The 26,953-nt window shown below is 41.0% G+C and overlaps 1 protein-coding gene and 1 long non-coding RNA gene across 3 annotated transcripts in view; one reads left to right on the forward strand and one right to left on the reverse strand.

Moving 5' to 3' along the window:
• Positions 1-26,953, forward strand: part of LOC144996352 (uncharacterized) — a 50,074-nt gene that overhangs the window by 14,587 nt on the left and 8,534 nt on the right. The gene's annotated exons all lie outside the window — the stretch shown is intronic.
• LOC101155447 (matrix metalloproteinase-17) overlaps positions 4,198-26,953 on the reverse strand; it is a 135,163-nt gene continuing 112,407 nt past the window's right edge. For both annotated transcript variants that reach the window (XM_011481917.4, XM_078955749.1), the window contains 4 exons: positions 25,803-25,885; positions 23,233-23,385; positions 22,893-23,150; positions 4,198-8,535 (listed from right to left, as the gene is read on the reverse strand). In XM_011481917.4, coding sequence (XP_011480219.1) covers positions 8,213-8,535; positions 22,893-23,150; positions 23,233-23,385; positions 25,803-25,885 — 817 coding nt within the window. In that variant the 3' untranslated portion in view covers positions 4,198-8,212. The remainder of the gene's footprint in view (positions 8,536-22,892; positions 23,151-23,232; positions 23,386-25,802; positions 25,886-26,953) is intronic.

A 26,953-nucleotide genomic window follows, 5' to 3' on the forward strand; every position in this document is an offset into this window, starting at 1 on the left:
CTGGCGCCCTTTTCGCGCAGGAGGTGTGGCGACTGCTCTTTCCATGAAGGTCACTGCTCCCTCAGACTTACCTATGCAGCAGAATGGATGTACAGGACTCTGACAGCAGAGCAGGCCTGTTTGCTCATCAAGCTTGTGATCCCTGACTGGAGGTCATGTCAGGTAATTAAGCTGAAAGGGGAAAATTCCATGTTTTTAAACACAAATACTGGGATTTACACACAGGGGACGACACTTGTGATCACAAGTGGAAGTGGTTTTGAAGCACTGAGTGACCATTTCCTGCTGCAAAGATCTAAACATTTACATTTTGACATCTGTTGCACTGTAGGGTTTAGGTCATGGGGTCAAATCAGGATCAGCTGAAAGGGAATGAAAAAAACAGGATGTTTATTTGCAAAATGGAGATTGTAACCTTAAAGGCAAAGCAGAAAAAAAATCAGATTTAGTAACTTAAATTAATTAAAAAAATATATAAAACAGAAACTGTAAACAAATAAAAAGTGTTTAGTTTTGAGAGCTGCTGTTTTGAACTTTCAGTTTTTTTTTTCAATATTTCCTTTACATTTCTAATGTATACTTCTGAGTTTAATGTTTTTATACATTGTTTTTTGTAGAAATTTGCCTATGAGTTGTGGAGTAAGCCCACGGAGTAACTCCGCCCTTATTCCCACTCCCGTTTTTGAGAGTGCTCTGTTTACATTGTTTCTCACTAGCTGACCCCCAGCCTCACACCCACCACCTAGCATTAAAAAATCAAGAGAACCTGGCTCCAGACATCAACGCCCAGATCTGGGCAACCCTAACACTTACTGGTTTCCCATTTTAAGGTTAAATACAAGTTTTTCTACATTGAGGCAGATGCCAGGAAAGTGAAGACGCACATGGATCTAGTTGTCCATAAGTGGATGCATCAGAATGGGGTGGAGCAGGGAGCTTGTGGCCCCGCCCAGTGTATTTAAGATGTCACAAATAAGATCTTTTTTAGATATCAATATTTCATCTGCTCCAGATTCACAATGATTTTGGATAAAGCCATTTGAAGCTTGATTTTCTTTATACATGTCATCCATCATCAAAAAAAATCCACAAAAACTTGTTAAAAACACTGAAACCACAGTTTTCATCAGAGTGGGTCTTTAAGTTGATCCTAATTTGACCCACTGTCTTCACGTGGCGCTTTCGTCCGATCGGTCACCTTTGACCCAGTGCCTGTTTCATCTCTGTTTGATCAACAAGGTCAGGAGAAGATCTCAGCTCCTGCTTCCTTACACACTCCGTTAAAGTTTCTGGTGTCCGTCACTGTCACGTTGTCACGTCAGAGAGGGATGCGATCTCTCTGCTGAAACCTCAGACTGCTGGATTTGAACCTTGCCGGCCGGCCGGCGTGAGCGGGGTGAATCTAATATGACCTTTAGTGGACTGTGACGGAGGGGAGCTGCCAGAGACCAGCCCGACACGTCTGCCAAATGATGCTCTCACCGTGTTCGCTCCCTCTGCAGAGCCTGTCCTCGAACGCCCTCCCATGAATGACTTCCCGATAATGCAGCCACACAAAGGTTAATTTTTTTTTTCTTCAATTTCTTGATTCATTTTGTTGCACAATTTGCTTTTGTCGGGATGCCTCATTGGATCATCTGTATTCCCTGCATTTCTCTCCTCATTTTAAGCCTCATCCATCACATTCGAACCTTCTTTTTTTTTACAGCTTTTCAACGATGAAAGAAGTTTTTAAAAGGCCCAACGGCGTCTTAGAAGTTACTAGAAGTTTATCCGATCCCGCTTTGATCAGGATGTTTCTGGCCCAATCGGAAAGGAAACTTGACGATGTGTGCTGGAGTGTTTGGTACGACTCATCATCACGTGACACCCTGGTGGGATCTCAGATCATCAAAGTCCACCAGAACTGAAATCCTCTCCGGCCGGAGTTTCCAGCAGCGTGTGTGGAGGAAACCGGAGCTCCACCTCATTAACACCACCTCTGCTGTCACGCCGTGATGACGGCATCTTGCTGCGGGGATGATGGTGAGCTTGAGGGAATGGAAGGCTGCTCGGGGTAAAAGAATGACAGCTGCTGAGAAATGAAAAAAAAAATTAAAAAGTGAAGGTTTTAACAGCAGATAGGCTTTTACACAAGCAAAGGATAGAAATAGTGCTTCAAACACAATTAAAGTGTTACATTTATTGAATTATAAGAGATTAGCCCTGAAGCCAACAGGTAATGTGTCTAGAAACTGAACATTTAAAAAAAAAAAAAGAACTTTAAAGCTCTTGAGAGATGACGTTTTTCCCCGTGAACTCACGACGCATCAAATTTGTCCAAACTCTCAACCGTGTTGAGAAAACACACATTAACATTTGTTACATTTCAGAGATTTGTGCAGTTCCAGAAAGTGTGAACATGTGCTCATGAGGTCAGATTAAACGCCGGTTCCTCAGATGTGGATTAGCCACAGAACAAATCAACATCTGAGGAAAACTGTTTTTAAAATGTTCTGGTAGCATTTTTCTGATGATCGAGGACAAGAAAATTCAGCTGAAAACTGCATTTCGGAGCACTTCCTTATTCAAATATTTCTGAATCTGGAGCAGACTGAAAAATAGGGGTTTTGAATAAAGTTTATTTGTGGCGTGGAAAATACACAGGGCGGGGCCACAAGCTTTTCTGATGCATCCATGTGTAGACTCGCAGTAAACTGTTTAGCTGGATAGCTCCAATATCGCTCACCATTTTATGTTGTACTGGTGGGCTGTAAGCTAGCAGGAGATGGTGTAAATAGAGAGCTCTCAGCCACAGGGAGGTGATGGGGGGCGGGGTTGCTCTGTGCCAGCAGTCCCACTCACAACTCAGAGGCACATTTCTAATAAACTACTGCCGCTCTGCAGAAAGTGTGTCCTAGAAAACGAGACAGCTCTTTTTTTGGCAAAAAACAACGTAATCATAATTAAAGGACCAATGGGGGTGCTTTGAAAATAAATCAAGGAATGATTGGAGTGGGTCCCCAAAATGTGGGAAAATGTTGGCTTTTTTTAAAAAAAAATACAAAATTGAAAGCTTGGTTCTAAGTTCCCTTTTCTACCATCTGGACACACGGGGGACGTCTAACCTCCTGGACTTACTTGGGGGGACAAAATGCCCTGCTGGTGGTCACACCAGTTTATCAATGCCACTCAGGTGTTTCACAGCAGGGCAGGAAAGCTGCTCAGTGATGCATTCAAGGTGTGACAAACAACAAATTCAAGTAACAAAAGTGATCCCATTTTAAAGACAGACAGTAACACATAGGATTTAAGTGAATTAGTTTGCTGAACCTATATGTTAAGTTGCCAAACTTTCCTATAGAGTATGAATGTACTCATAAAGCAAATAAACAGATAAATAAATAAAGTACTTGATGTGGTTTCCTTCAAATCAACATTAATGGAGAAAAAAAAGACATTTTTGGTGCCTATTATGTATTTTTCCCCATAACTTATTTATACACCAATTTGTGTTCAATGTATTTAACTTATTTTGTTCTACGGATTTTTATTAGTTTTCTAAATTATCATCTGAGTTTCTTAAATAGCTTGACTATGTAAAAATCTAATAAAGTCATTTTGACAACACATAAACATCTGATTACTCATCAAAGGAAAATTCACTTTCTGTTCGCCATTTATGAGGCCGAACAAATGCAAACCTTTGTATAACAATCCTGTCATATAGTTCTGTCCACTAGATGGCAGCAGTTTTTCTCAAATTCAAATTTGGCACACTAAGGTAGTTTGACACTGATAAGTAAAATGTTTTTTAAATTCATTTTGTTTAGCTTTTTATTAAAACTGTATAAACTAAAAACACTGGATTATAAAAAAGATAAAAACATATATTTTTTTTCATTTCCTGAGCGAGTAGCTACAAAATATTACTGGTTTGAAATGAAATACATTTTTTTAACTGTTTTTGAAAAATACAATAGAACCCCTAAATATCCCATATGCTTCTAATTCACCATTATCCAGGGCTCCACTCAGTTAAGCATCACCTTAACGGCTAAAACATTAAATCATTTTTTTTATGTACTCAAAAATAAAGTCAAGCAGAGGTCCTTTCTCCCCCCAAATAAAGGTGGAAATTTAAAGATCTTCTACGAGAAGCGAGGACAGTAGCTATTCGTTGCATCTGAACACCTTATTACACCACAATTCACCACATCTCATTCAGATTCTTTTATTTCTTTTTTTTTTTCTACAAAAATATTTTACATTAGAAAACACAGCTTGAAATATACACAGTCCTTGTGGTTGGCAAAAACCATGGAACATCTGGACCCAAACATCTCTGTGTTTATATTGAAACCGATAAGTAAATATGTGAGCAACAGTTAGAAATCTGATGGTTGCCTCCTGAGTTCTGCAATCAACACCTTCCAGAGGGGCTTCAACTACTGTTGGCTGCCATCAACAGCAAGAAAAACTCACTATCTATCTAGATTTATATATAAAATACAGGAAACCAATACTACATCAGGTAATATTAGGGAATGCATCAGCGGAGATCAATACATTATTTGTCGATAAATGAGATTCAAACATTTTTTTGCAGAATTCAGCGCGCTCAGGTCCAGCTCTGTTCTTCCTCAAAACTCTGCCTTTACATTCAGACGTTCCCCGCTTTTCAAGCCCTTCGACACGCTGCAGCCAGACTCAACATTGGTTTTTGGCTTCAGTCTGATAGTTTTTTTTCTCCCCGTCTGCTCTGGAACAAGCTTACCAAAATCTCAGACAGGAAAGATAAGAGTCTGACGATGCAGCTCACCTCCTGCAATGACATCCGTCTGAGGTTCCACAGATGCATTTTAGGCTTCTCTTCGAGATAAATGGCAGAACGACTGCAGGAAAATATAAACGGAATTTGTCGGACGATTGTTCCATTAAGCCGCGTTCGCACCGAATGTGATTTGCTCTTCGAACATGCGCAGCAATTTGGCTGCTTGACACACAAACCGGATGCTGCAGACGTGGGAGGGAGGAGCTACTGCCATCGCTACATGCATCTTGTTTATGATGCATGGAGGACGCGGTAACACTGAGAGATCCGACTTTCTTATTTTGAAGAGTTCTACAAAATCCCGACTGCATGTCTGGGTTCACGAGATCATTCAGTGACTGAATCCCGTCGCTTTTCAGCGCTACTCCCGTCTCTCTGTAACCCAGTTTGATGACTTGCTGTCCAGTAATTGTCTGAGGAGGGGAAAAATAAAAACAAGAATAAAATGTATCATCTTTTTTATTGTTGTCTCAATAAAAAAAGACAGATATTATACAATCAGATTCTCCTCCCCTTCGCCCATCGTCTGTGCCAAAGTTCCGATTTTTAAAGCCTCAACGCACAAAACGTGCTGCATCCAGACCGATGCAATCGCCTCACAGGATCTCTGATCGCGTCTGTTCATTGACTTAACATTAAAACTGGACGTCCTCGACACGCAATTTGGTGTGAACGCAGCTTTAAGATGACCAGAAATACTATTTTTTTTCGGAGAAGTACTTTGATTTTTTGCTAATTAAAACACATTTTCAATGTGTCTTTGGTAGAATAAAAAATCCATTCTGTAATGAATGGGTTAGCCACCATAAATGAAGGAGATAAACCCTCCTTACAAAGAGTGGGGGAGACTTCCTTATAGGATTGGGTGATTCTTTTTCAGTAGATCAGCTGAACTCAGATAAAGTAGAAGTGGCTGGGGAAGGGGGGGGACATCCTGAAGACAGGATTATTCAAGAGCAGTAAGTTTAGAGAAGAAATATAAAGAAAAGCTCCGACAGGAGGGCCGAAAAGTGTATCTGAAACTAAACACAGTCTGGAAGCGAAGCCAAGCAGGCAGAATTTTGATTAGGAGCTCGTCTTTATCTGATCGGTAAAGAGTTCTACTCTTAAATTCAGATATAGCCTTGATGGTGACCTCATCCAGGTAAAGAATTTAAGCAGAGATAATGGCCCCAAGCAGAGGCGGGAGGCTTGAATTGGAACGTCGACTCGTCTCAGAGGGACATTTTCCCGTTTGCCCGTCGCATGTCTTCTTTTCTTCAACCGGACTAAATGCCACCCGCCCAACCGCCGACATGCAGCACGCCATTCATCCCTCCAGTCCGAATCCCACGGCGCCACTCATCCGTAAAGCTAACTATCTGTCTGCTCGACATCTCAGGGCGCCTTCACCTGTCGGCACAGATAGCTGCCAGAGTGTCATTCAATTGTCAAACTGTGATAACAGAGGATGTCATCGATTGCTGTGCTTCCAAGTCTAAATGCGGCTCAGTTACCGTCCTGTCTCTTCCTTATGGACCGGCAGACCTAAACTCTGACCTTGGTCATGATTCATACCCAGTACAGTCTCTCTAAAGCTGGGAAGTAGCGTCAGGCTGGCAGAGAAGAGCCACTTTGGAGGCTAAAGGGAAGTTTTGCCCGTCAGTCTCTATTTTAAGCAGTAGTTTTGACACTTTGGGGGAAATGCTTTTCACCTTGTAGCCTAAAGCTGTATAAGAAAAAGGAAAAATAAAACATTTAGCAAAACTAGAAAAAAATACTGAAGGCAGTAGCCTTGCTTCTTTGTCTTGAATTAAAATAAGGATGTTCTCCTCAACAAGAAGCCATATTTCAAAAATGGATGTTGTTGTTTTTGCCTTACAGAAACGCTTTACACATTTTCTGTGTTATTCTTTTTGTTTTACTAAGCTGCCATTCATTTATTCTGCAAACATAAAAACAACCCCTGGGGAGCTCCATGTGAACATGCAGATCCAGAAACATTCAGACACTAACAGTGCAGGCCTTTCAAAGCAGCCTACTGTTCATGTTCAATAAAGATGTAAGCTGATCTCCATCTTTGGATGTGAGGTAAACGAAGAACAACCTTTCATTTCTTTTTAAAATTTAGGCAAGACAAACAAGAAATGGCACTTGTTAGAGCACAGCCAGCAATAGCTGAGGATGTGCAGTCTCCTGTCAAGAACAGAAGTAACAACAAAAAACGTGAAACCAAATAAGACACTTTTGTAACGGAGGGACTTGTAATTCATTTGAACAACAGGCTTGTGTTAAATGCATCATTGTACTGCTTGGTTCCTATGGGGGGGGGGGGGGGGGGGGGGTCATAGGGTTGCTGGAGCCTATCACAGCCACTGTTGAGCAAAAGCATCTAATAGGTTGCAAGTCAATTTCAGGATCAAAAGGACCAACAATCCAATGATTTAAATACACTGGACTGATCCCCTCTGATACCATCTATTGGATTTTGAATGTTGAAAAAGAAGCCTAAATTGCATCAGGGGTACATAAACTAGAATTGACTCCACCCACCTTCCAAAAATGAGCCACTGGGTTGGACAAAGTGAAGGGAGACTTTTGTTTAGTTCACTCTTCTGCCAATGAAAAAACATTTCCTTATGAAAGGGTCATATTTGAAGACTAATAAAATCAAATCATCTGATTTAAAAAAGAATTTCAAATTACCTATGGAATATTACTCAATAAATATGAAAAAATTGTAAAAACATTTTATGTCTAATCATTGAAGTTAATGAAAAAACCGGCCTTGTTGGAAACGGCCTCTAGTGGTGATTTGAGAAACTGCAGCCAAGTTGGCTCAAGACTGAGAGAGTTTGATCTTAACCCAGTCAAGCTGCTTTTCAGCGGATCATCAGAAAGACTCATGCCAAGACAGCTGAAGGTCAAGTCCTCCAGAAGTCCACATTCTTTGGACATTATTTCCAAAACTTAATAATAAGAATGATATAATTTGTAAATTGTTTGTTTGAAAAATCTTCCAATGAATCAGATATTGCAATGAACATTCCCTCATCCAACATGATTGGACCTGTCAGTGTCCAAATGTTTCTGTACTCAGTTTGTGGGAACATTCCCATTCAGTCAGCCCTCTAGTCAATGGGAGACCATTGGTAAAGTCAGATATGAGTCAGTGGTGGTTTTGTGAAGCTTCATTTGCACAGCCCAGCACTGGTGTAGCTGCTGTCAGTGGAGAAATGCCTGCTAATGGTTACAGAATGTAAGAGCTACGCTGCAGGCGCTTGAAATGACCGTGTGAAATAAATTACAAAGGAAAAATCAATAATATATGAAGAACTCCTTCCAGTTTGATTTGGCTGGGTGACCCCGGAAAAGTCTCTGTTAAAACCCAGCAGGAAAACGCAGTCCCATGCTTTAGTATCATAGCAGCTCAGAGCGGAGAGCCAAGAGCGTCCAGAAAGGGGGTAGTAGCCACATGGGGCACGGGGGTGGGTGGACACCTACAGGCGAGGCGGTGTCGGAGGTGCAGGAGCACACCTCGAACCCATTCTCTGCGTGGTCGGGGTGGCGGTGCACGTTGACCCTGGTCTCGGTGCTTTTGGCCTCTGTGTCCGGAGAGTCCGCCTGCATCTCCGTGCAGAACAGCCAGTCCTTTGCGATCAGGCGGGGGGAACCAGCCTCCACCTCCATGTCGCTGCCCGGCACCTGCCAGTACTCCTTCCCATTGAAGAAATAGGATGAACCTTCATAGACGGAAAAAAAAAAATACACACAAGGTTGGTATTGAATTGGATTGTGAAATTGGGTGATTTATAGGAAGAGGATGCTGAAAGAACACATTGTTATTAAGCCCCCAGTGGGTGGAAAGTTTTTCTATCACTCCAAGACGAAGGAAGATGCTGTATTAAAACTCCACATTACATTTTTGCAAGATTCATATCAGACAAGGGAAAGAAAATAACCCCAAAATGACTGGGAGCTTACAAGAAAAACACTTTAAGTGGTTCCTAAAACTGCACAAGTAATGAGTGGAGAATGGTCATTATTCCAAGATGAAGTTGCGCCTGTAAGTTCACTTTACATATCGAGCTATTTTTCAAAAGCGACCCGGTCAAAGACCCGGATTTCATGATAGTTGTTAGGTTTTGTGCTGAAATGTGAGTAAGTACAAATGCATTCTTCAGGGAGACACCTTTGTTTCTCACGAATAACACCGACAGCGACAGCGGACCTGAACTCTTTAGGTCAGGGGGGGTGAAACGTAACGAATTAAGAACAAGGAAGTGAAGACTTTAAGCACTTCTGATTGGTCAGACTGATGACATGTGATTAAGCCTTCAAAAATGATTGGCGGAGACAGTTAAAGGGGCGGGATTTTTCCGCAAACTGCTATAGCTGGAGGGTAATCACGATACCGTCATTCTTATCAAAATGTCTTTAATAGAATTAAATAAACACAAAGAAAAAGTAATTTTAAGATCTTTTATATTCCTAATTACTCAGTGTTTTCTCAATGCCTGTTTGGATGAACAAAGAGCTGATCTCCTGGAGATGGAAAATGTTGTTAGAGCAGTTAATGAGGGCAATTTCCCACGGCACACTTGACCATCTCCCACGGCACACTAGTGTGCCGCGGCACACTGGTTGAAAAACACTGGTCTAGAGAGAAGCTTCCCCTTCTCTCATAAAGACCCACTCCGACCATCTTTTACATTTTCAAATTAATTTCAAAGTGTTCCCAGTGATCTTTTAGTTATGATTCTGCCAGTTCTAGCCCAAATCAAAAAAACCTGTGTCTTCCTCTAGGGCATAGTTTCTGCAGAGCGGCAGGAGTTCAACACAAATTTGCCTCGAAGTTGTGGATAGGACTGTCGGTGCAGAGTAAGATAGCCCTCTCCCCCTTCCCATCATCCATCTGTTTACGTGCTCCCCCACTAGCTTCCAGCCCCTCACAACCCAAACCTAACATTAGTAGTGCAACAAAAAATGGTGACCGATATTGGAGCTATCCAAGCGTACATTTTGGAGCCAGCTCAAAGGGGGAAAACAAAGACGTACCTGGATCTATTTGTCTACAAGTGGATGCATCAGAATGGAGCAGAGCAGGGAGCCCCTGTATATTTTCTACTTAAAAAATTATCAGTTTTTCAAACGGCATTTGTCCGTCTGCACCTGATTCACAGTGAATTGAATAAAGAAATACTCATAAATGCAATTCTAAGCTTCATTTTTTAACAAATGTCCTTCATCATGAGTAAAACGCCACAAGAAGATGTTAAAAACACCAAAAAGATAGATTTTATTGGAGTGGGTCTTTGACACTTTCCCATCCAGTTGATGCACTTTTAATCATGGATTTCACAGTTAGCGCCTTTCTAAGGCTCCTCGCATGCTTTGCAGAAGGACAGGCACATTTGTTCGTTTTCACATGTGGAAGTGTCTGAGGAACATCTCAGGTTTCAAAGCAGGACTACAAAAGCTGCAAAAACATCAGACACGAAGCCTCAAACACCTGACCCAGGAAAGGCCTTTTCTTTTTTCTCCTGGGACTCGCTGAAGCAGGGAGAGGCAGCAGCTTTCTGAGACAGACCTGAAATTAGGACAAAGTACCGACTGTTAAAGGGATATTTTTGTTCTAGTTTTACAAAGTCCGGCTACTTTGTCAAGATCTGCTCAGGCTGGTCCAGGAATGAACGTCTTTAATGTGAATAATGGCGCTTGAATGGCACTCATTAGAAAGTAGATGTTAGTAGATATGAGTAACATGTTGAAACTTGAGAAAATGAATTAAAAAAAAAAAAACAACTAAACAAAAAGAAAACAATTTAAAAAGTAAAGGGTACAGATTGATGCCTCCATAAATACTAGTTTTTACGGACCAGAGTTGTGAATAGTCTCGCATAGGTGCACTACTTTTCTGTGATATGTCAAATATTATAGTGTGGCCTCTGAATTTAAAGTTTAATAACTTTACCAAAAGTAGGTAAGCTTTGTCTATGACTTTTCTCATATCTCATTTGGTACAAGAACTGACGGGTTTCTTTGGGAAAATGAACGCTGTGCAGCGACGGATTTGAACTCTTGGTAATATCTTTAGTGTGGAACGTTAGTCCTTTTTCTGTTGAGGAACGGCTGAACTTACACAGGCCGTTCTTTATTGTTGGTTGATTTGACCACTCCAGTCTAAAATCTGATGAAAGGTGAAGTCTCCAGCTGTTGGTCTCACAATCTGCTCTAATATCTGGCTAATGACATGGAAGCAACTTTATCGATATTCTAGAAATTAAAAAGCAAACAAACACAATTTCGCAATTTACACTGTTTCCATAAAATCATAATTATGTAAATAACTACAAACCAACTCACATGGTAAGTCATTCAAAAACATGGATGCAAGCAATCCTTTGATTTACAGCACATCCGTTCGCATTCCTGCCACGGCACTAGCGCTCATCATCATCGATCAAAGGACACGTCGGCGTCTTATTCAGGCCATGGAGTGGCGAGCTTCTTACATGTGGGAGCGGCTGGATGGATGGATGAAGTGATTTTACAGAGGAGCTGTGGATCCCACAACTCTGCATGACACACTCAACTTTTGATGAGCTGTTTGATGCTGTGGGACGTCTTGTGGCGCCTGCTACGCGGGGACCAAGGCAGCCAGTTCCTACCAAGGAGCGCATTGCCATTGCTATCAACAAACTGTGGTCTGCCTGTGGTCACATCACTCATTTAATTCAAAACAAGTGTTTCCATTTCATTGTTTGCAATTTATGCAAGTTTTTTCGAAATCGTCATTTTCCCATTAGGCGGGTTTATTATCGCAATCCAATTTGGGCAATAAAATAGTCAGTGGAAACACGGCTACTCAAGTCTGTAGCTATCACACCGGGTTCAGAAGTGGGAATTCAAACCGCCATTTCCAATGAAAACTACACAAACGCACCTAAACGCACGTTTCAGGCTTCCACTTTCAAAGCTTTACGACCGTTTTCGGGCTCTATGTACAAACACGCAGCCATTGAACACGCATAGCTAGTTAAACCACGTCAAACTATAACCAATGAGGGACTCTGATTTGTCAGTGACATATGGATTTTTTTCTAATTTAAGGAAACGCCCACAGTTTGAAAATTGATCATGGAGGAGAAATAAATCATTACAGTTTGTACCTGGCTGGAATTATGCAACACCAAGTTTTTCAACAGAATAGAGCTTTAAAAGATAAAAGTCTGAAGCAAGATTTGCACATCTTCGACATTTTGCAACAAGCCTGTTCAAACTGTAGGTGGCAGTCGTGCGCTAGTAAACAGTAGAAAAAGACAAAGAAGCCCCTCCCTGCTCGTCCAGTGTGAAAACCGCAGCAGAACGTTCAAGAACCTGTGTTTGGCACACTCCGGAACATGGATCACAAGCTTGTGTGATGTTTCCGTAGCTTTACACATATCACTGGGTGTAAACTGACCAGTTTAGCAACTCATTCATTCATTCATCTTCTTAACCGTTTATTCCCTTTCGGGGTCACGGGGTTGCCGGAGCCTATGCCGGCCACTTGGGCGTAGGCAAGGGATACCCTGGACTGGTCGCCAGTCTGTCGCAGGGTGGAATATCCTCAATCACACATCCATTCACTCTCACACTCACACCTATGGACAATTTAGAGTTGCCAATCAACCTATGTAGCATGTTTTTGGATGGTGGGAGGAAGCCGGAGATCCCGGAGAAAACCCACGCATGCACGGGGAGAACATGCAGACTCCACACAGAAAGGTCCCCCATTGATGTTGTGTTTTTTCATGTTCCCCCAGCCGGGACTTGAACCGGGGGCCTTTTTGCTGTGAGGCAAGAGCGCTAACCACTGCGCCACCGTGCAGCCCCAGTTTAGCAACTTCACTTGTTAATTTCAAAACTAAACTTTTTCTGTCCACAAAATTGAATAATAATGCAGTAGTCGTTTTATTTTTCTACTTGTCAAAACTCTTTCATGAACTCCAGATACAGATTGGAATCAGTAAATCAGCCTGTAAAGCAAGGTTTTCATTAAAGCATTTCAGGTACTTTCATCTAAACATTATTAATGGTTTCTCCAGTTTAATTTTGCTGCTGAATCATCACAGTGGTGCTGTTGTTTTTTTCATTGCTAATATATTAATGACTGTAACAGATGGGTTTGTGTTAAATACTCGTGGCTGTGCATCAAAAGCTGCCTTTGGGTTTATCAAAGTTGTAATTACCCCAGAAATTAACAAGTATGTTTAAATAACTAACATTTTTAATGGCTTTGTGATTACGTAACTTGTTTTTTTAAGGTGGGGGTGGGGTGGGGGGGGGTGGGGGGTCATGTTAGTTTGGCTAAAATCTATGTTAAAAAAAGTATGAATAAAACAAACTTGAAATAAAAGTAAAGAAATAAAATGTGGCTACTACCCCCTTTCTTTCTCCGCTCTGAGCTGCTATAAATGAAATCCAATGTGATTGCAGATTTCTATAGTACTTTTAGAAGTTCAGAGAATCCAGTCTGCCTTTCAAAAGTTCAGGATCTATTGGATACTTTTGCTGCTAGCAAAGACTCTTTTATTTATTTTATTTTTTTCCGTATTTGAGTTTGCATCATCATTTCTAAGAACTCACACCTAGGAGGAAACGTTGCTCAGTATATTTGGTTCTTCTGCATAAATATGCATTTATCTATGCTGATGAAAGAGCTTCTGTAATAGGATGAAAGGACTCATTGTTTATAATTGTAAAAGATGTTAAATCTTTCCCCCTTTGTGGTTAAAATATTTATTGCAAAACAGTGTATTAAAAATGGATAAAAAAAATTAAATTAAAAAATAATTTATTCAAAAGAAAAACTACAAAACCCACTTAGATGAAAATTGTGTTTTTGGTGTTTTAACATTTTCTTTTCTCATGATAGCGCGATCGTGGTAAATCAAGAACAGACACAAAAAAAACGCATTTTCAAAATAAAAGGAAAAAGCGTTTTTGTGACTTAAAAGCTCCAATTGGCAGGCCAAAGCTCCCTGCTCCGCTCCATTCTGATGCATCCACTTGCAGACAAATAGATCCATGAATGTCTTTGTTTTCCTTATCTAAACTGGAATCACTAAGCTCTGCTACAATACTTCTGCAATCGATGAAGAGATTATTGGAGTGGGACTTTAAATCCTTTGGTAACTGGGTCTGGAAGGAAGCCTTTGGAGAGTAGAAATATCACATACAATACACAATATTTGTTTTTTTGGTAAACAATTTCTGTAACTGCGCACAAAAAGGAGAAGTTGTGTTAAACGCCTGTCAACAGGGATTCAGGGTTTGCAAACATAGCTCCTGTGGAAGCAATTATAATAATTAGGAAAAACACTTTATGATGATTAGGATATTTATAAAGCTTTGAATTCAATATCTTTAAAAAAACAACAACACATTGGTTAATACTAATCAGCTTAACTGAGCAGCTCTTCTGAAGTAGTGAATGGTCACAATGGGTACATTTATGTTTAAAAGAGGAGACCTGTGGTTGGGGATGACTGTTTCAAGTTTCACTGTCAACTTCAGGGTTTGGGTGGACTATTTGTAAAACTATGATACAACTGGTGGTGGTTAGCGGTAAACAATCCTCTCTTCATCCGTCTGGTTCCAGGAGCCACCGAATCGTACCAGAAAAGAATCTTAGTCTGGAGGCTGATTAGATTTACACAAGCTGAAAATAATGATCTGACTAAAAAAGATGTCCTTTTTACCTTTCAGAGAAAACAACTGAGAGTACTAAAAAGAAAGTTTAAGATGTCGTTACTAAGAACAGCCCGAAAAACTTCAAGCTGAAATGGAACTATTAACATTCCTCCAGATCAGTTTTAACGCTGACATGAAAAAGTTCACTTCTTTCTATATGCAGCTAAAACAATCAAATCGAATATTTTGGTGCATCTGCATTTATGAATACGTGGTCAAGTACTTTAAAAAAAAAAATACAAACAAACCAAGGTGTAAAATGATTCACTTTTATATTGTACAGACATAAAAGCCAATCATAAGCGTGAGCATAAGAGGCAGTGCGATCAACTCATTTTAATAATGACCAAAGCAACCCACTAAACAGCCACAAATGACAAACAGGTAAAGCTGAGGACAATCAAGAGCAGATCATCTGTCAACAACACAGACAAGACTGGATTTCTTCTTTATTGTATTGTTGGAACCATTTTAAAACCATTGGAAAACTTTATCCATCTTCAAACTAAACTTTACTTTTTCACATAAGTGTCAAATTGCATAGATTTATATTGCAACCTCTAAATTACTTTGTTTATTTTTTCAACTTAGGATCGTAGACATAATGAGGTAATTACAAAGTCATTAAGGCTCACTGTATTGTAAGAGAGAAAAAATGAGGGAAACATTTTAAATTTATCTGACCACTAGACAATCCTGTAGCCTTCTAAAAAAATCCAGACTCAGTAGCTACTAAAAGCTATTAAAAACAAAAACAAAAAAGTTGATAAAGACCCAGATATGGATATCAGATACGGGGGGACGTTCATGGTGGTTCATGTCTTCCTGAAACCTATTTATGCAGCCGTTCCATACTAGCCTTACCATTGTGCCCTTCTGTGCTGCTTGATATTACGTCTCTCAATGTTACGTCTGATGGTTTGGCAGATCCCTGTCCCTCTGTCGCCCTCTTCTGGTCATCTCTGCCATTGCTGTTCTCTGACTTTAAGTTGCTGGTCTCAGTTTTTCTTCCCAAGTGTGCAGGATTATTGGTGGGGCCTCCTGACACATCTCCAGGTCTCTGGATTTAAGGCCACTTTAGCTAGCCCGTACCCGCCAGTCTGTACGGCAACTTCTGTTGAGCCCCCACCGGTTAGAACATTAACTCTGGCCCTTGACAATATTATGCCAATTTTCTCCTTCATCTTCCAGTCTAACCTGTTTTTTGGATTATGCTCATGTTTTCAAACAGCAGGGATTTCTGACCCCACCAGTTCCAGAGTCCAATATGTTCCGTCAGATGAGTCAACTGTTTTCTCTCCATTAGACAACCTCTTCTTCTTCCGATCCTGAAGGGTCGGATCAGAGGTGAAATGGGTGAGGGTAAGACGACACAGCATCTGAGCAATGCTGCGGTTACAGAAACTGCTGTTCTATTATAAAACGTTCTTTGTTTAAATATTACTGAGGGTTGTTGACCTGATTTTTTAGTCGACTCTTTTATATGCCGTCTCTGCATAACTGCCATCGAGCTTTTTACAAGGAAAAAAAAACCAAAAATGATCAAGCATTAGTTGGATTTCCTCAGCCATACAGATTAAAAACAACTTTGTAAATAATATTTTAAAACAAGAGAATATGTATGTCTGTCTGTCTGTCTATGCTCGATGTACTGCAAGATCAGTAAAAAAAGCATTAAAGAGGTCGACACACACGAAAAGAGCAAAACTTCCTCTCTGTACACACAGACAGGAAGTGACTCCAAAGCCAGGATTTCAGAGTTCCCGTCTCCGACACTCAGGTCTGCATACCTTTTAGACTTGCATGTCATTAGTCTATTTTTGGATGAAAATCCAACTGTCAGCATCCATCCTTCATCCATCCATCCTCCATCCATCCATCCATCCATCCATCCATCCATCCATCCATCCATCCATCCATCCATCCTTCATCCATCCATCCATCCATCCATCCATCCTTCATCCATCCATCCATCCATCCATCCATCCATCCTTCATCCATCCATCCATCCATCCATCCATCCATCCATCCATCCATCCATCCTTCATCCATCCATCCATCCATCCATCCATCCATCCATCCATCCATCCATCCTTCATCCATCCATTTTTTTCACTCTCATCCAGGCTGGACCAGGGCGGCACTCCTAGCAGAGAAGCCAAGACTTCCCTCTCCTCGGCCACTTCTTCCAGTTCCTCTGGGGGAATCCCAGACCAGCTGAGAGATGTAGTCTCTCCAGTATGTTCTGGGTCTTCCATGGGGTCTCCGCCTCATTGGGCATGCCAAGAACGATGCACCAGCAGGTATCTGGACCAGGGGCCTCATTTATAAACGTTGCGTACGCACAAAAGAAGGCGTACGCCACTCTCTACGCAATAGTTGAGATTTATAAAAAGCAAACTTGACGGGAAAATGTGCGGTCCTTCACGCAAGCTCTGACCCAGGCGTACGCACAAAAACGGGTGAAATGAGAAACGGCGACACCGTCGGCAGATGGAAAAAACACGTGAAAGTGAAAATGACAATACTGCCTCTCATAAATAACATGAAGACTTCACAAAGCAAGTCTTACAATTAAAAGCCTACACGAACACCCGTTGGACCGATCAGCAGTGAAACAAACAAAAAAAAATCAAACGAAAATTACAACAGAAATTCAAATGAACAAATATTTGCAAAAAGAAAAGTGAAATATTTTCTGCAATATTGGCATGTTGTGCAATTCATCCTCATAAATAATATATTTAACAGAACGAAATAATGTACAAAACTGACATTCCCGTCAATGTGTCCGTCTGGCGGAGCAGATATAGGTGCAATAGACAGACAGATGGATAGATAGAGAGAGATGCATTAATTGTCCACTAGGGAAAGTTATTTTCATAGTAAAACATTTCTTCATAAGCTACAGAATTATGGTATTCATGCATATGCCTTTAGTTTGTTTTATTTTTGATGAAACAATGTATGGCGTATGTCTCGACCATTCAGAAAGCAACAAGAAATTACATTTGCACTGATCAATTTCCCATTTCCACGTCGATTATCACCGACATCTGTAGCTTGTCAGATGTAATTAAATGGGTGGAAATAAAATGCCCCATCACAATGCGTAATGACGCACAATGGCTGATCTTGCGCTCTTAGAAGATGTGGCAAATGGAAGAATTCGGAGTGAACGCATCTTTAGACAGCAAGGAGACTTGTTGGCAAACGAGGACGAGTGGCTTATGAGCCGGTTCCGACTTCCTCTGCGGGCTTTTGGGGGTGTGTCACCCGGTGCATCTGGTGCGTCGGTGTCCCCCTGCGCCTCAGTCACCACTCCACAAAAGGGATTCCCCAATTATTGCCGCCAGTCTCTCATCAGGAGGGGTCAGCTCCGGTGTCCCCCCCCCCCCCCCACACACACCCGTGGCAGACACAGGTGTGTGTGTGTGTGTGTGGGGGGGGGGGGGGTTCAGCGCTAGACGTTTTTTTGCCTTGACTTTGATGTCCGACCTTTTCTTTTTTATTTCGGCCACGGTCCGAGGTTGTGAGGCTGCAGCATTTACAGCGTCTGCCGCCGTTTGCCACTCACGTGCCTTTTTGGCAATAGTAAGGCCACACTGTGCCCTCCAAACAACATTATTCTCCTCTTTTCCACCTCGCCAACGATAACTTCTACTTCACATTGAGTGAAGTTACGTTTTTTTGATTTTCTTTCCGTGTTTGCCATGGTTTCGCAATCAATGAATATTCATTTGTGGGCGTTTCACGGACTATTTATGGGCAACTATAGGCGTGTCATGAGGCCGCAAAAGCTGCGCAGCATTTAGAATTGGTTGTGATTTATTAAGAGAAAGATGCGTAGGATGTGCGTGCGCACGGTTTTATAACTCCGAATATTTCTGTGCGTACGCACATCCTATGTTTCATCCGTACGCCACTTCTGACGCAAATCCTACGCAATGTTTTATAAATGAGGCCCCAGATGCCCAAGTCACTTTAACTGGCTCCTGTGGAGGAGCGGCGGCTCTATTCCAAGTTCCTTCCAAGTCCTCACCTAATGTCTAGTGCAGGGGTCGGGAACCTTTTTTGCCGAGAGAGCCATAAACGCCACATATTTTTAAATGTAATTTCGAAAGAGCCATGTAGCGTCTAATGTAGCGTCTCTTTCCCACACTGAGACTTAACCTCTTTTAAGGTTCTTTATTCCGATTACTGCAGACCGCAACAAACGCCGTACAATTAACTCAGCAACTCCTGAATCTCTCCCGCCGAGACGAGAGCGCTTCTCCCAACTTTATATTCCCCTGCTCCCGCTCCAGCCCTCCCATTTCCCTGATTCGGCCCATAGCTGAACCCCATTGGTCCAAACTACCTAACAACAGGCTGAGCGACAGAACTGAGGGCCAATCAGATCTCTGCTTGATGCGTTCATTGAACTCCAGAACTTTTAACGCGGCCCAACAGCCAAGTTAAACTCAGTCCGCGACAATATGTTTAAAACTAAATATACAAATGAATGTGTGCATTTGGTGTAATTTCAACAATTTTAAAGTACAATAAGTCTGTGGATTCTTTTTAATAACATTGTTATGCTGTTGCTAATAAATGATGAGTATTTCTCGTGGTAGTTTTGCTGATGGTCTAGTCTGGTTGATACGTGGTGAGTTTCTGCTTCACGCAGGCGTTGAGACTTTAAACGTGATGGTAGGTTAGTATGAATGTTTTGTAGATGTGAGACAGACTGATCACATGCAGACGGGGAGACAAACACACACTCACACGCTGCAGTGAGTGACGGGCAGCGGGTTTTACGTTTTTACAATCCCTGCGCGATTCACCTGCTGCCCCCCCCCCCTGCTTTCTCCCTCACACATCCCGTCCCCGCAACTGCGCGCTCTTTCTCAGAGACGGGAGCGCGCAGTTTTGGGCACGGCAATTCACAGGTTTCCGGGTGGTACAAACTCTGTGAAATAATAGATAATAGTAAACTGATAGTTTTTTCTCCAAGCACCGCTACTACTGCGCGCCTCTGGCATCGCATCGCGCCCGAGAAGGACTGGTCTGATGAAAAAAAAAGTATAATTAAAGATTTGTCTGCGAGCCACATGTGACCATCAAAAGAGCCATATATGGCTCGCGAGCCATAGGTTCCCGACCCCTGGTCTAAGGGAACCCCCAGTTGCCCTGTGGAGGAAGCTCACTTTGGCTGCCTGTATTTGGGACCTCGTTCTTTTGGTCACAACCACAGATGGGTATTGGAACAAAGATGGACTGGTAAATCAAGCTTCGCTTTCAGACTTAGCTCCTTCTTCACCACGACGGATTAGCTGCATGAAAGGGGCTTCAGAGAAGAGAGGGATGCAAGTGAAAGACAAAGGTCCATGGACCCACCCAAGCAAGGGGAGGCGCCAGTGGCAGATCCCGAAGGTGCCATGGCAATGAAAGAGGTGGTCAGAGAGAGGGATGTCAGCCAACATCCTCGCTTAGATTGATAAATGGATGGAATCAAGTAGGAAATGTCTTCGTTTCTATCATCTGATTGGTCAGAAACAGTGATAAACAGATTCAGAATGCAATTCTTTTCTGCATCCTACAGATTCAGTCCATTTCTGCCTTCTCATTTTGAGACGATCTCCCCTCAGTCCAGTAGAGGTGGATGGACTCCAGCTCTATTGGCAGTTTAGTGTTTGAATCCTGGCTAAAAACAATCAGATAAGTGGCTCCAGCTGCAGTTTGAAGTCCAAAGTTTTAATCAGCAGAGCTTTCCAGCAGCTTAAAAAAAGATGTTTGGAGTACTTTTTTCTTAGTATTACAGAAGCTCTTTATCTGCTCTCTGCAAGTGTTAAGGCTGTTACCTTAACACAGCTCAAGCTGCATTTCAACATTTATACAGATGTTTTTTGTTTTTTTTTACTTAAGCCTTGTACTTTATAAATTGTGTTTATACAAAAGGGCCAGTTAGAAAAAGCAATAAAAGCTTCTCTCCAAACACTAGCTAAAGCCAAGCACCCCACAGTAAATCCCTGTTGTACCTTTTTGAGAACAAAACAGTCCAACACTTTTCTCCATCTGGCCCCTCAACACAAGCAACTGCGCTGGATAAACAAAGCTGACTTTGTCCAAAATCTAAAAGAAAAAACATGTTGAAGATTTAAAAAAATGAGTGATTTGTGAAAAGATGGGTTGTCCTCCAAAGTAAACTGATTATTGTTATTTGATCTGCAAACTCAAAAGTAAGAATCACAATATGTTAAAAAAAATGGGAGATAAAGGAGTTTTAAACGATGAAATATGGTTAGATGTAAACAGTCGAAGCAAACTGGAACAGAACCGGAAAAAAACTCCCATTCGCTCTCATCTGCATTTGAGTTTGATGAAGTCAGAGCTGTGTGCTCTTTGGCCAGACAGGTGTTTATGAATATGGGAATGCTGAAGAGTTTGACGGCTGCCGCTGAACAACTGACACTGAACGGAGCATTCTGGGAAACCCACTCAACCCAGACGGAGTACAATCAAGAGTTGCTTTTATTGATGGTTTTTATTTCTAAGCATGGGTTCCAAATGAGCCGTCTTAAGGAGGGACAGTCGTACTTGACATATTATCTTGGGGCATCAGAAGATGGAGTAGCGGTAACAGATTAAGATCGATTTGATTGCGGTGAGTTGAGTTGAAGACTGCTGCACGTCCTTGATTTGATCTTTTTTTTCCAAGAGAGTGCGCTCACCATAACTCCCATGAGCCCACAGGAGCCCTCTGCTCTGCTCCTGACCGCGTGTAGATTCATAACAGCCAGTGTAGCTCTCTGGTTTGTTTATGGTGGAAAAGGTCACAGCCATTGTTGGCGAGCCTACACCCCCCCTCCACCATCACTTTGTGGTAAGATGACGTGGGCTTTGTAATCGAAAAAGCATGAACTGGGTAAATTTGAGCAGCTCTCATCCAACAAGGTCCCCAGGCAACATGGATAAACTTTTGTACCCTTTCTTGTTTAAAATAAAACATGGCAGAGCTGATGTTCACCTCAGACTGGATTTTCTGAGCGGATCAACCAATACTGCTTTTAGTGTTGTGTGTGCGTGCATGTGGGATATTTGTCAAGAGTTGGAAAATGAGTAACTAACCTTAGAAAACATCTTGAGGGATTACAACTTCCCACAGGAGTGAAACTTCAGCAAGTTTCCATTACACGCCACAAAAATAGGATTAAAAAAAATCTCATTGCACACACTTTAAGTAATGTTTTTGGACTGTGCGGGCAATGGAGAGCTGGTTCAAGGCACACCTTAAGCTACGTTGACACAGTTCTTTGTAACGTAGGGGTGTGTATTGGCAGGAGTCTGGCGATACGATAGGTATCCTGATACCCGTCTCACGATACGTATCGCAATATTGTACCGGATGACATTTTCTTTTATTTTTTTTAAGAGTATGACTTAGAAAAAAACTGTGCCTGAATATTAACATGCCTTTCAATGTAATAATTGTGACATTCATTTTATTCAATGATCACAATGTACATGAGGTACTGCAGCTGTACCTCATGTACAAGTTGCTTTTACCCAAGCAAATTCCTAGTGCTTTTATTTTGGTAAATTAGGAAATATTTGTTATTGGAGCGAACAGTCAACACTGTAAATACATTTCAGTATAAGAAAAAAATAGATCATAAATAAGCATAAACAGCATTTTGAGCCAATACTAGTATCGCCAAATGAAATAGTGCGATATTTCGCCGAATTGTTGTTTTTCCTACACCCCGACAGTAACTTGCATTCAAGCGACCACTGAAAAAAAAAGTCAATGTAAACACAAGCAAATGGGTGTTTCGGGCGTCTGCATTTATGCACGTTTCTACGCTAGCTGTTGGGCCTAATGTGCAAAATGTGTGGCCAATGAATGTGCATAGCAACCTAAACCAGGTCAAACTTTGACCAACTAGGGATTTGAATTTGGTAGTGACATATAGATGTCGTTCCTTTTAGTTCACAGAAGTGCCACCCATTTGAAAATTGATCAGGGAGGAAAAATGAATAACTGCGGTTTGTGCATGGCAAGAATTATATAACATCAAGTCGTTCAAATATCGGAATACAGCTGTGAAAGAAAAAGTCGTGAGATAAGATTTGTGAGATTTGTACCACTTCACCATAACGTAGCATTACTGAGAGCGCAGGTGTGTCTCGCAGTTCCTTTGAGGCTTGTTGAAAATGGAACACACGCTTGTTGTGTGTGTGGTGTTTGATGAAGGATTTGTATGTTGCACGAATTTATGACGTACGGGTGACACTGACATACACTGAGTGCCCCTACGCCACACTTAGTAAAGCATTAGTCACAACTGTACTTAAGACAAGAAATAGAATGTCTTCTCACCATCCGACCACCTCATGGCGTCATCCAGGTGGGGTGGCAGTCCCTTCCAAAGTATGCTGTCCTTTGGGTAGCCCATGTCCATATGCCGCAGATGATCATCGTAGCGCCAAAACTGGTTATCTTTGAAGAAGTAGGTTTTGTCATTGTGCTGCCACACAAAGGCTGCGTCCACGGCTTCCACAGGTAAGCCAAAGTCAGTGATTGGACGTGGGTAACCCTCCTCCACATTGTTGTCCTTAAAGACCCAATATTTTAAACCTGAGGGGTGAGGACAGAAGAGCAAATTATCAGTTGTCTCAAGTCCATATTCTTAAAGCATTACTGATTTAGGTTCTTTCACCTTTAAAAAATACTATTTTGTGGTCCCCTGGCCTTTCGTACACGGCATCCACGCTGTCCAGATTTGGAGGAAGACCCTTCCAGAAGCGATGGATCTGAGCCGGACGCAGAGACACCAGGTGCTTCTCTCTTGTTAGCCTCCAAAAGTATTTCCCTATGGAAGTCAGAGAGGAGAACAGCTTCAAAATGTGTGTTCCTAATCTCATCTCACTACAAATGTTTACTTTGGAAACTCGTTGCCACAGTTTTGATGCACCTTCAGTATTTAATTATTATTTCTGGTTTTTGTTTTGACTGCGACAAAAGACAAATAGGCCTTTGACCAATGAAGCAAAAGCAGGGATTTCAAATGATCAAGCCTTAACATTACAAAAGCTGTTACGATAAATGATTTTGTTTTGTTTGCAGAACTTGATATAGATGCATCAAGTTCACAGTCAGTATTTCTCTGTCAATCTCTTCTTTATGCAGAACTTTTGTGCCATACTTCTGTCCCTTCCTGATTCAAACCTTAACAGGAAAACTATTACTCTCCTTTTTTCCAGAACTAAACAATCACCTTCCTTCACAGCAGAAGGTGGCAGGATTTGTTCATGTTGTTAGATAGTCATCCAGAGACTTTTTGAAAAATCCTAAACTGTTTTAGGATGAATGCTAGTTTAGTTAAGAGTTCAGTTTGAAATTAAGACCTAACATAACATTTAATGGAATTGCCAGCAAGCAGATCAGGACTGGACTCTTCAACTTAGCCTCAAATTGCTAAAGTTTCTTGCAGCTACATTCACTTTTATCAAAATTATTTTCATCATTCAGCCCCAACAAATGCTGTTAACTGTCCAGTAAACTTTTTTTTAACTGATTTTTTTGTATCACATACTGAGCTTTTAGATGGACCTTCAGTTCTTAAGTATGAGATTCTGTGTAACAAATAGTTTTTCTTGTTTTAAGAGAATTTTAGCGCTTTGAGATTTTACCTAAAATGTAAAGCGCATTCTAAATAAAATTAATTTTTATAGACCTGAAAAACAACAACAGCTTTTTATTGCAGTTACACGAGAAACACACAAGTGTGTAAGAGTTTGTAAGAGAGACGAAAACAAAACAAAAAAGTTTCAGAAATCAAACATAATATGCCACAGGAGTGTTCACAACAAAGACGCACAATAATGACCTACTGATAACACAAAACCCTGAAAGTAAAAGTTTTAGGATGAATTCCAAAATCCTCCTGGGGGGGGGGGGGGGGGGGATTTTGGAATGGCCAAAAAAAAAAAAAAAAAAAAAATATAAAACCCAGACCAAATGAGCTCAATAACATATAAACAGCTACAACAGCGCCACAAAACCAGCACATATAGTGCTACCTCCTTCCTCCCAGGAGAGGAGGAGGAGAAAGGAGAGGTGCTTTCTATTGGTCTGGGTCCAGAATCCCATTGTTCAAGGATCCACCTCCAGGTGAGCTCAGAGAGATCAGGCCTTGGACCATTGTTACTCTTTTATTTCCATTATTTGTTTTAGCCATTATGTACCAAAAGCAAATGTGCACTGCTCTGCAGACTGAGCTGTTATTTATTACACTGCATCTACACTAATGCTCGCCTTGGTCATTCTGGCAAATCAATCAAGGCAAAAAGTTTTACACAGTAGGTTTCTTGTTTATACTTGGATTCATTTACAGATTAGCCTGATGAAATCCATGTTTATGCAATTACATTTTTAGTTTTTTTTAATTTAAAGAAAGATCAGTAGATGTTGTCAGACGTTTCTACCATTCATTTGCTTTTATTCTCTGTGTTTTTTTACTAAAAGCAGAAAAATAAAATCCCCAGTAATCTGCTGTGAAAGAAACAGCAACAAGGATACAGTAGCAATGCAACAATATGGTTTCCCATTGATTCCCAAGTTTAAAAAGACCAACTTTACACACAGAAATGTGAAGCACAAACACAGCTTTATAAAACTTTTTGGATTTGGATTTATTTACTTATTTCCAAACAACTGTGGGTTGGGGGTGTGATGCATATATAACAGATATTTGTGTAGTTTCTCTAAGCCTTTCTTTTACATTGCAGTCTACATCTTCCAGCAGTAAATTTGATGTGGCAGGTATTAGTGCAATATTGTAATTATTTTAGAAAAACAGTCTGATAATAAGTGTTTATAGCATTTATTTTTAGAAAACAACTCAATAGCAGTAGAAGTTAATTCTGTCCAATTTATTTTTGAAATTTTTATTAGATTTTTACAGCCCTAAAATAATCTATGTAAACGTTTTCCTCAAACGCATCATAAATGTAATAAAGGGCTCTGGAGCAGCGGTGAACTTCACGGCCCGGGTGCCATATCCAGCCCGTTAAACTATTTAATCTAATAATATATTGATTATACTTGTTTAATTTTCCCTGTAATTCTGGTGTCTCACTATAGATGATTCACTACAAACACATTGATCTTTGTTGAGTTGTTTCTGCTCTTTTTAAGTGAGATCAACTAAGTTTAGTTGTAACTAATTTGAGCCCAAACCATCTCAGAATTGTTTCTGCCTCACTTTTTCTTTCAAATTCAGAATACCTTTGAAAAAGAAGGCCTCCCCCCGTATTTGGGCCACGGCATCAAAACGACTGGTGCATCTGTCTGGGGCGTCCTGCACCAGCCTGAGAGAGACAGAAAAATTATTAGGAGAGTTAAGGGAGAAATGAAGAAAACAGGAAAAGAAAAAACATCAATTAACATGAACAATTTCATTGTCATGTATGTTTCATGCGTGTTTGGATTTGAAGTCCGACTACGATCATCTTTTGATATATTTTGTCTGTCAATTATGATTGTCCTATTTTTTTTTTAGCTCAAATGAGTCATTTTCTAGGACATTGTTTGTCTACTCCTGATTTACAATAATTGCCATTTTGAGGCTAATTCTCTTAATATAAGTCATCCATCATCAGAAACATGCAACAAGAACAAGTTAAAAACACCAAAAACACAATTTTCCTCAGAGTTGCTCTCTAACATGAAAAGAAAATAATGCAAGTTCAGTCCTTTACAACCTCTTTGCAACCAAAAGAACTACAACAACTGTCCGAATATTGCAGCTATTAAATAATAAGGGCTGCACGGTGGTGCACCAATCTGCAAGTTTGCCTTCATTAAAAATCTTAACGTGGGATAAAATGCCCTCACACAAACATGGTGCAGTCCACCGGCTCATTTATGGCCTTGAGGAGAAGAAGCGATTTAAAGCTGTGACGTGGTCGGCCTGCCAATGCTGAAGCCGGGAGCACCACAGGCCCGCCACTGTGAGTGAGAGCCCTCCCGTTCACCACAAAGGTCCTCATTCAGAGCTGCAACTCCAGCCTTTGTCAAGCAGAATGCAGACATCCCAAACTGATGGAGCTGGTAGATCAGAAGGAAAAACCAAAACCAGAGACAGACTGTTTGTTTGTTTGTGAGCCTCCAAAGATTTGAGTTTGATCGACCAGGGGTTTTTGCAGTTGTTCTTTGTGAATTTAATCACATCTTGATTTCTCCCCAAGCAACCTGCCTACTTTCGTATATCTTTCATTTGCCATCCATGCTAATGCTAAATCATCTATCTCAATTATAGAAAATTTAATTGCATGTAGAAACAAACCACAGCTGGTTTATTTATGAATTAAAGATGCACAATGCTTGACAGAAGTAATTAACTTGAGCCTGTTTATGAGGTTTGGTCATAAATTACT

This window comes from Oryzias latipes, chromosome 12 (assembly GCF_053564925.1).
Source record: "Oryzias latipes strain Hd-rR chromosome 12, Olatipes_Hd-rR_3.1".
NCBI classification, from domain to species: domain Eukaryota; kingdom Metazoa; phylum Chordata; class Actinopteri; order Beloniformes; family Adrianichthyidae; genus Oryzias; species Oryzias latipes.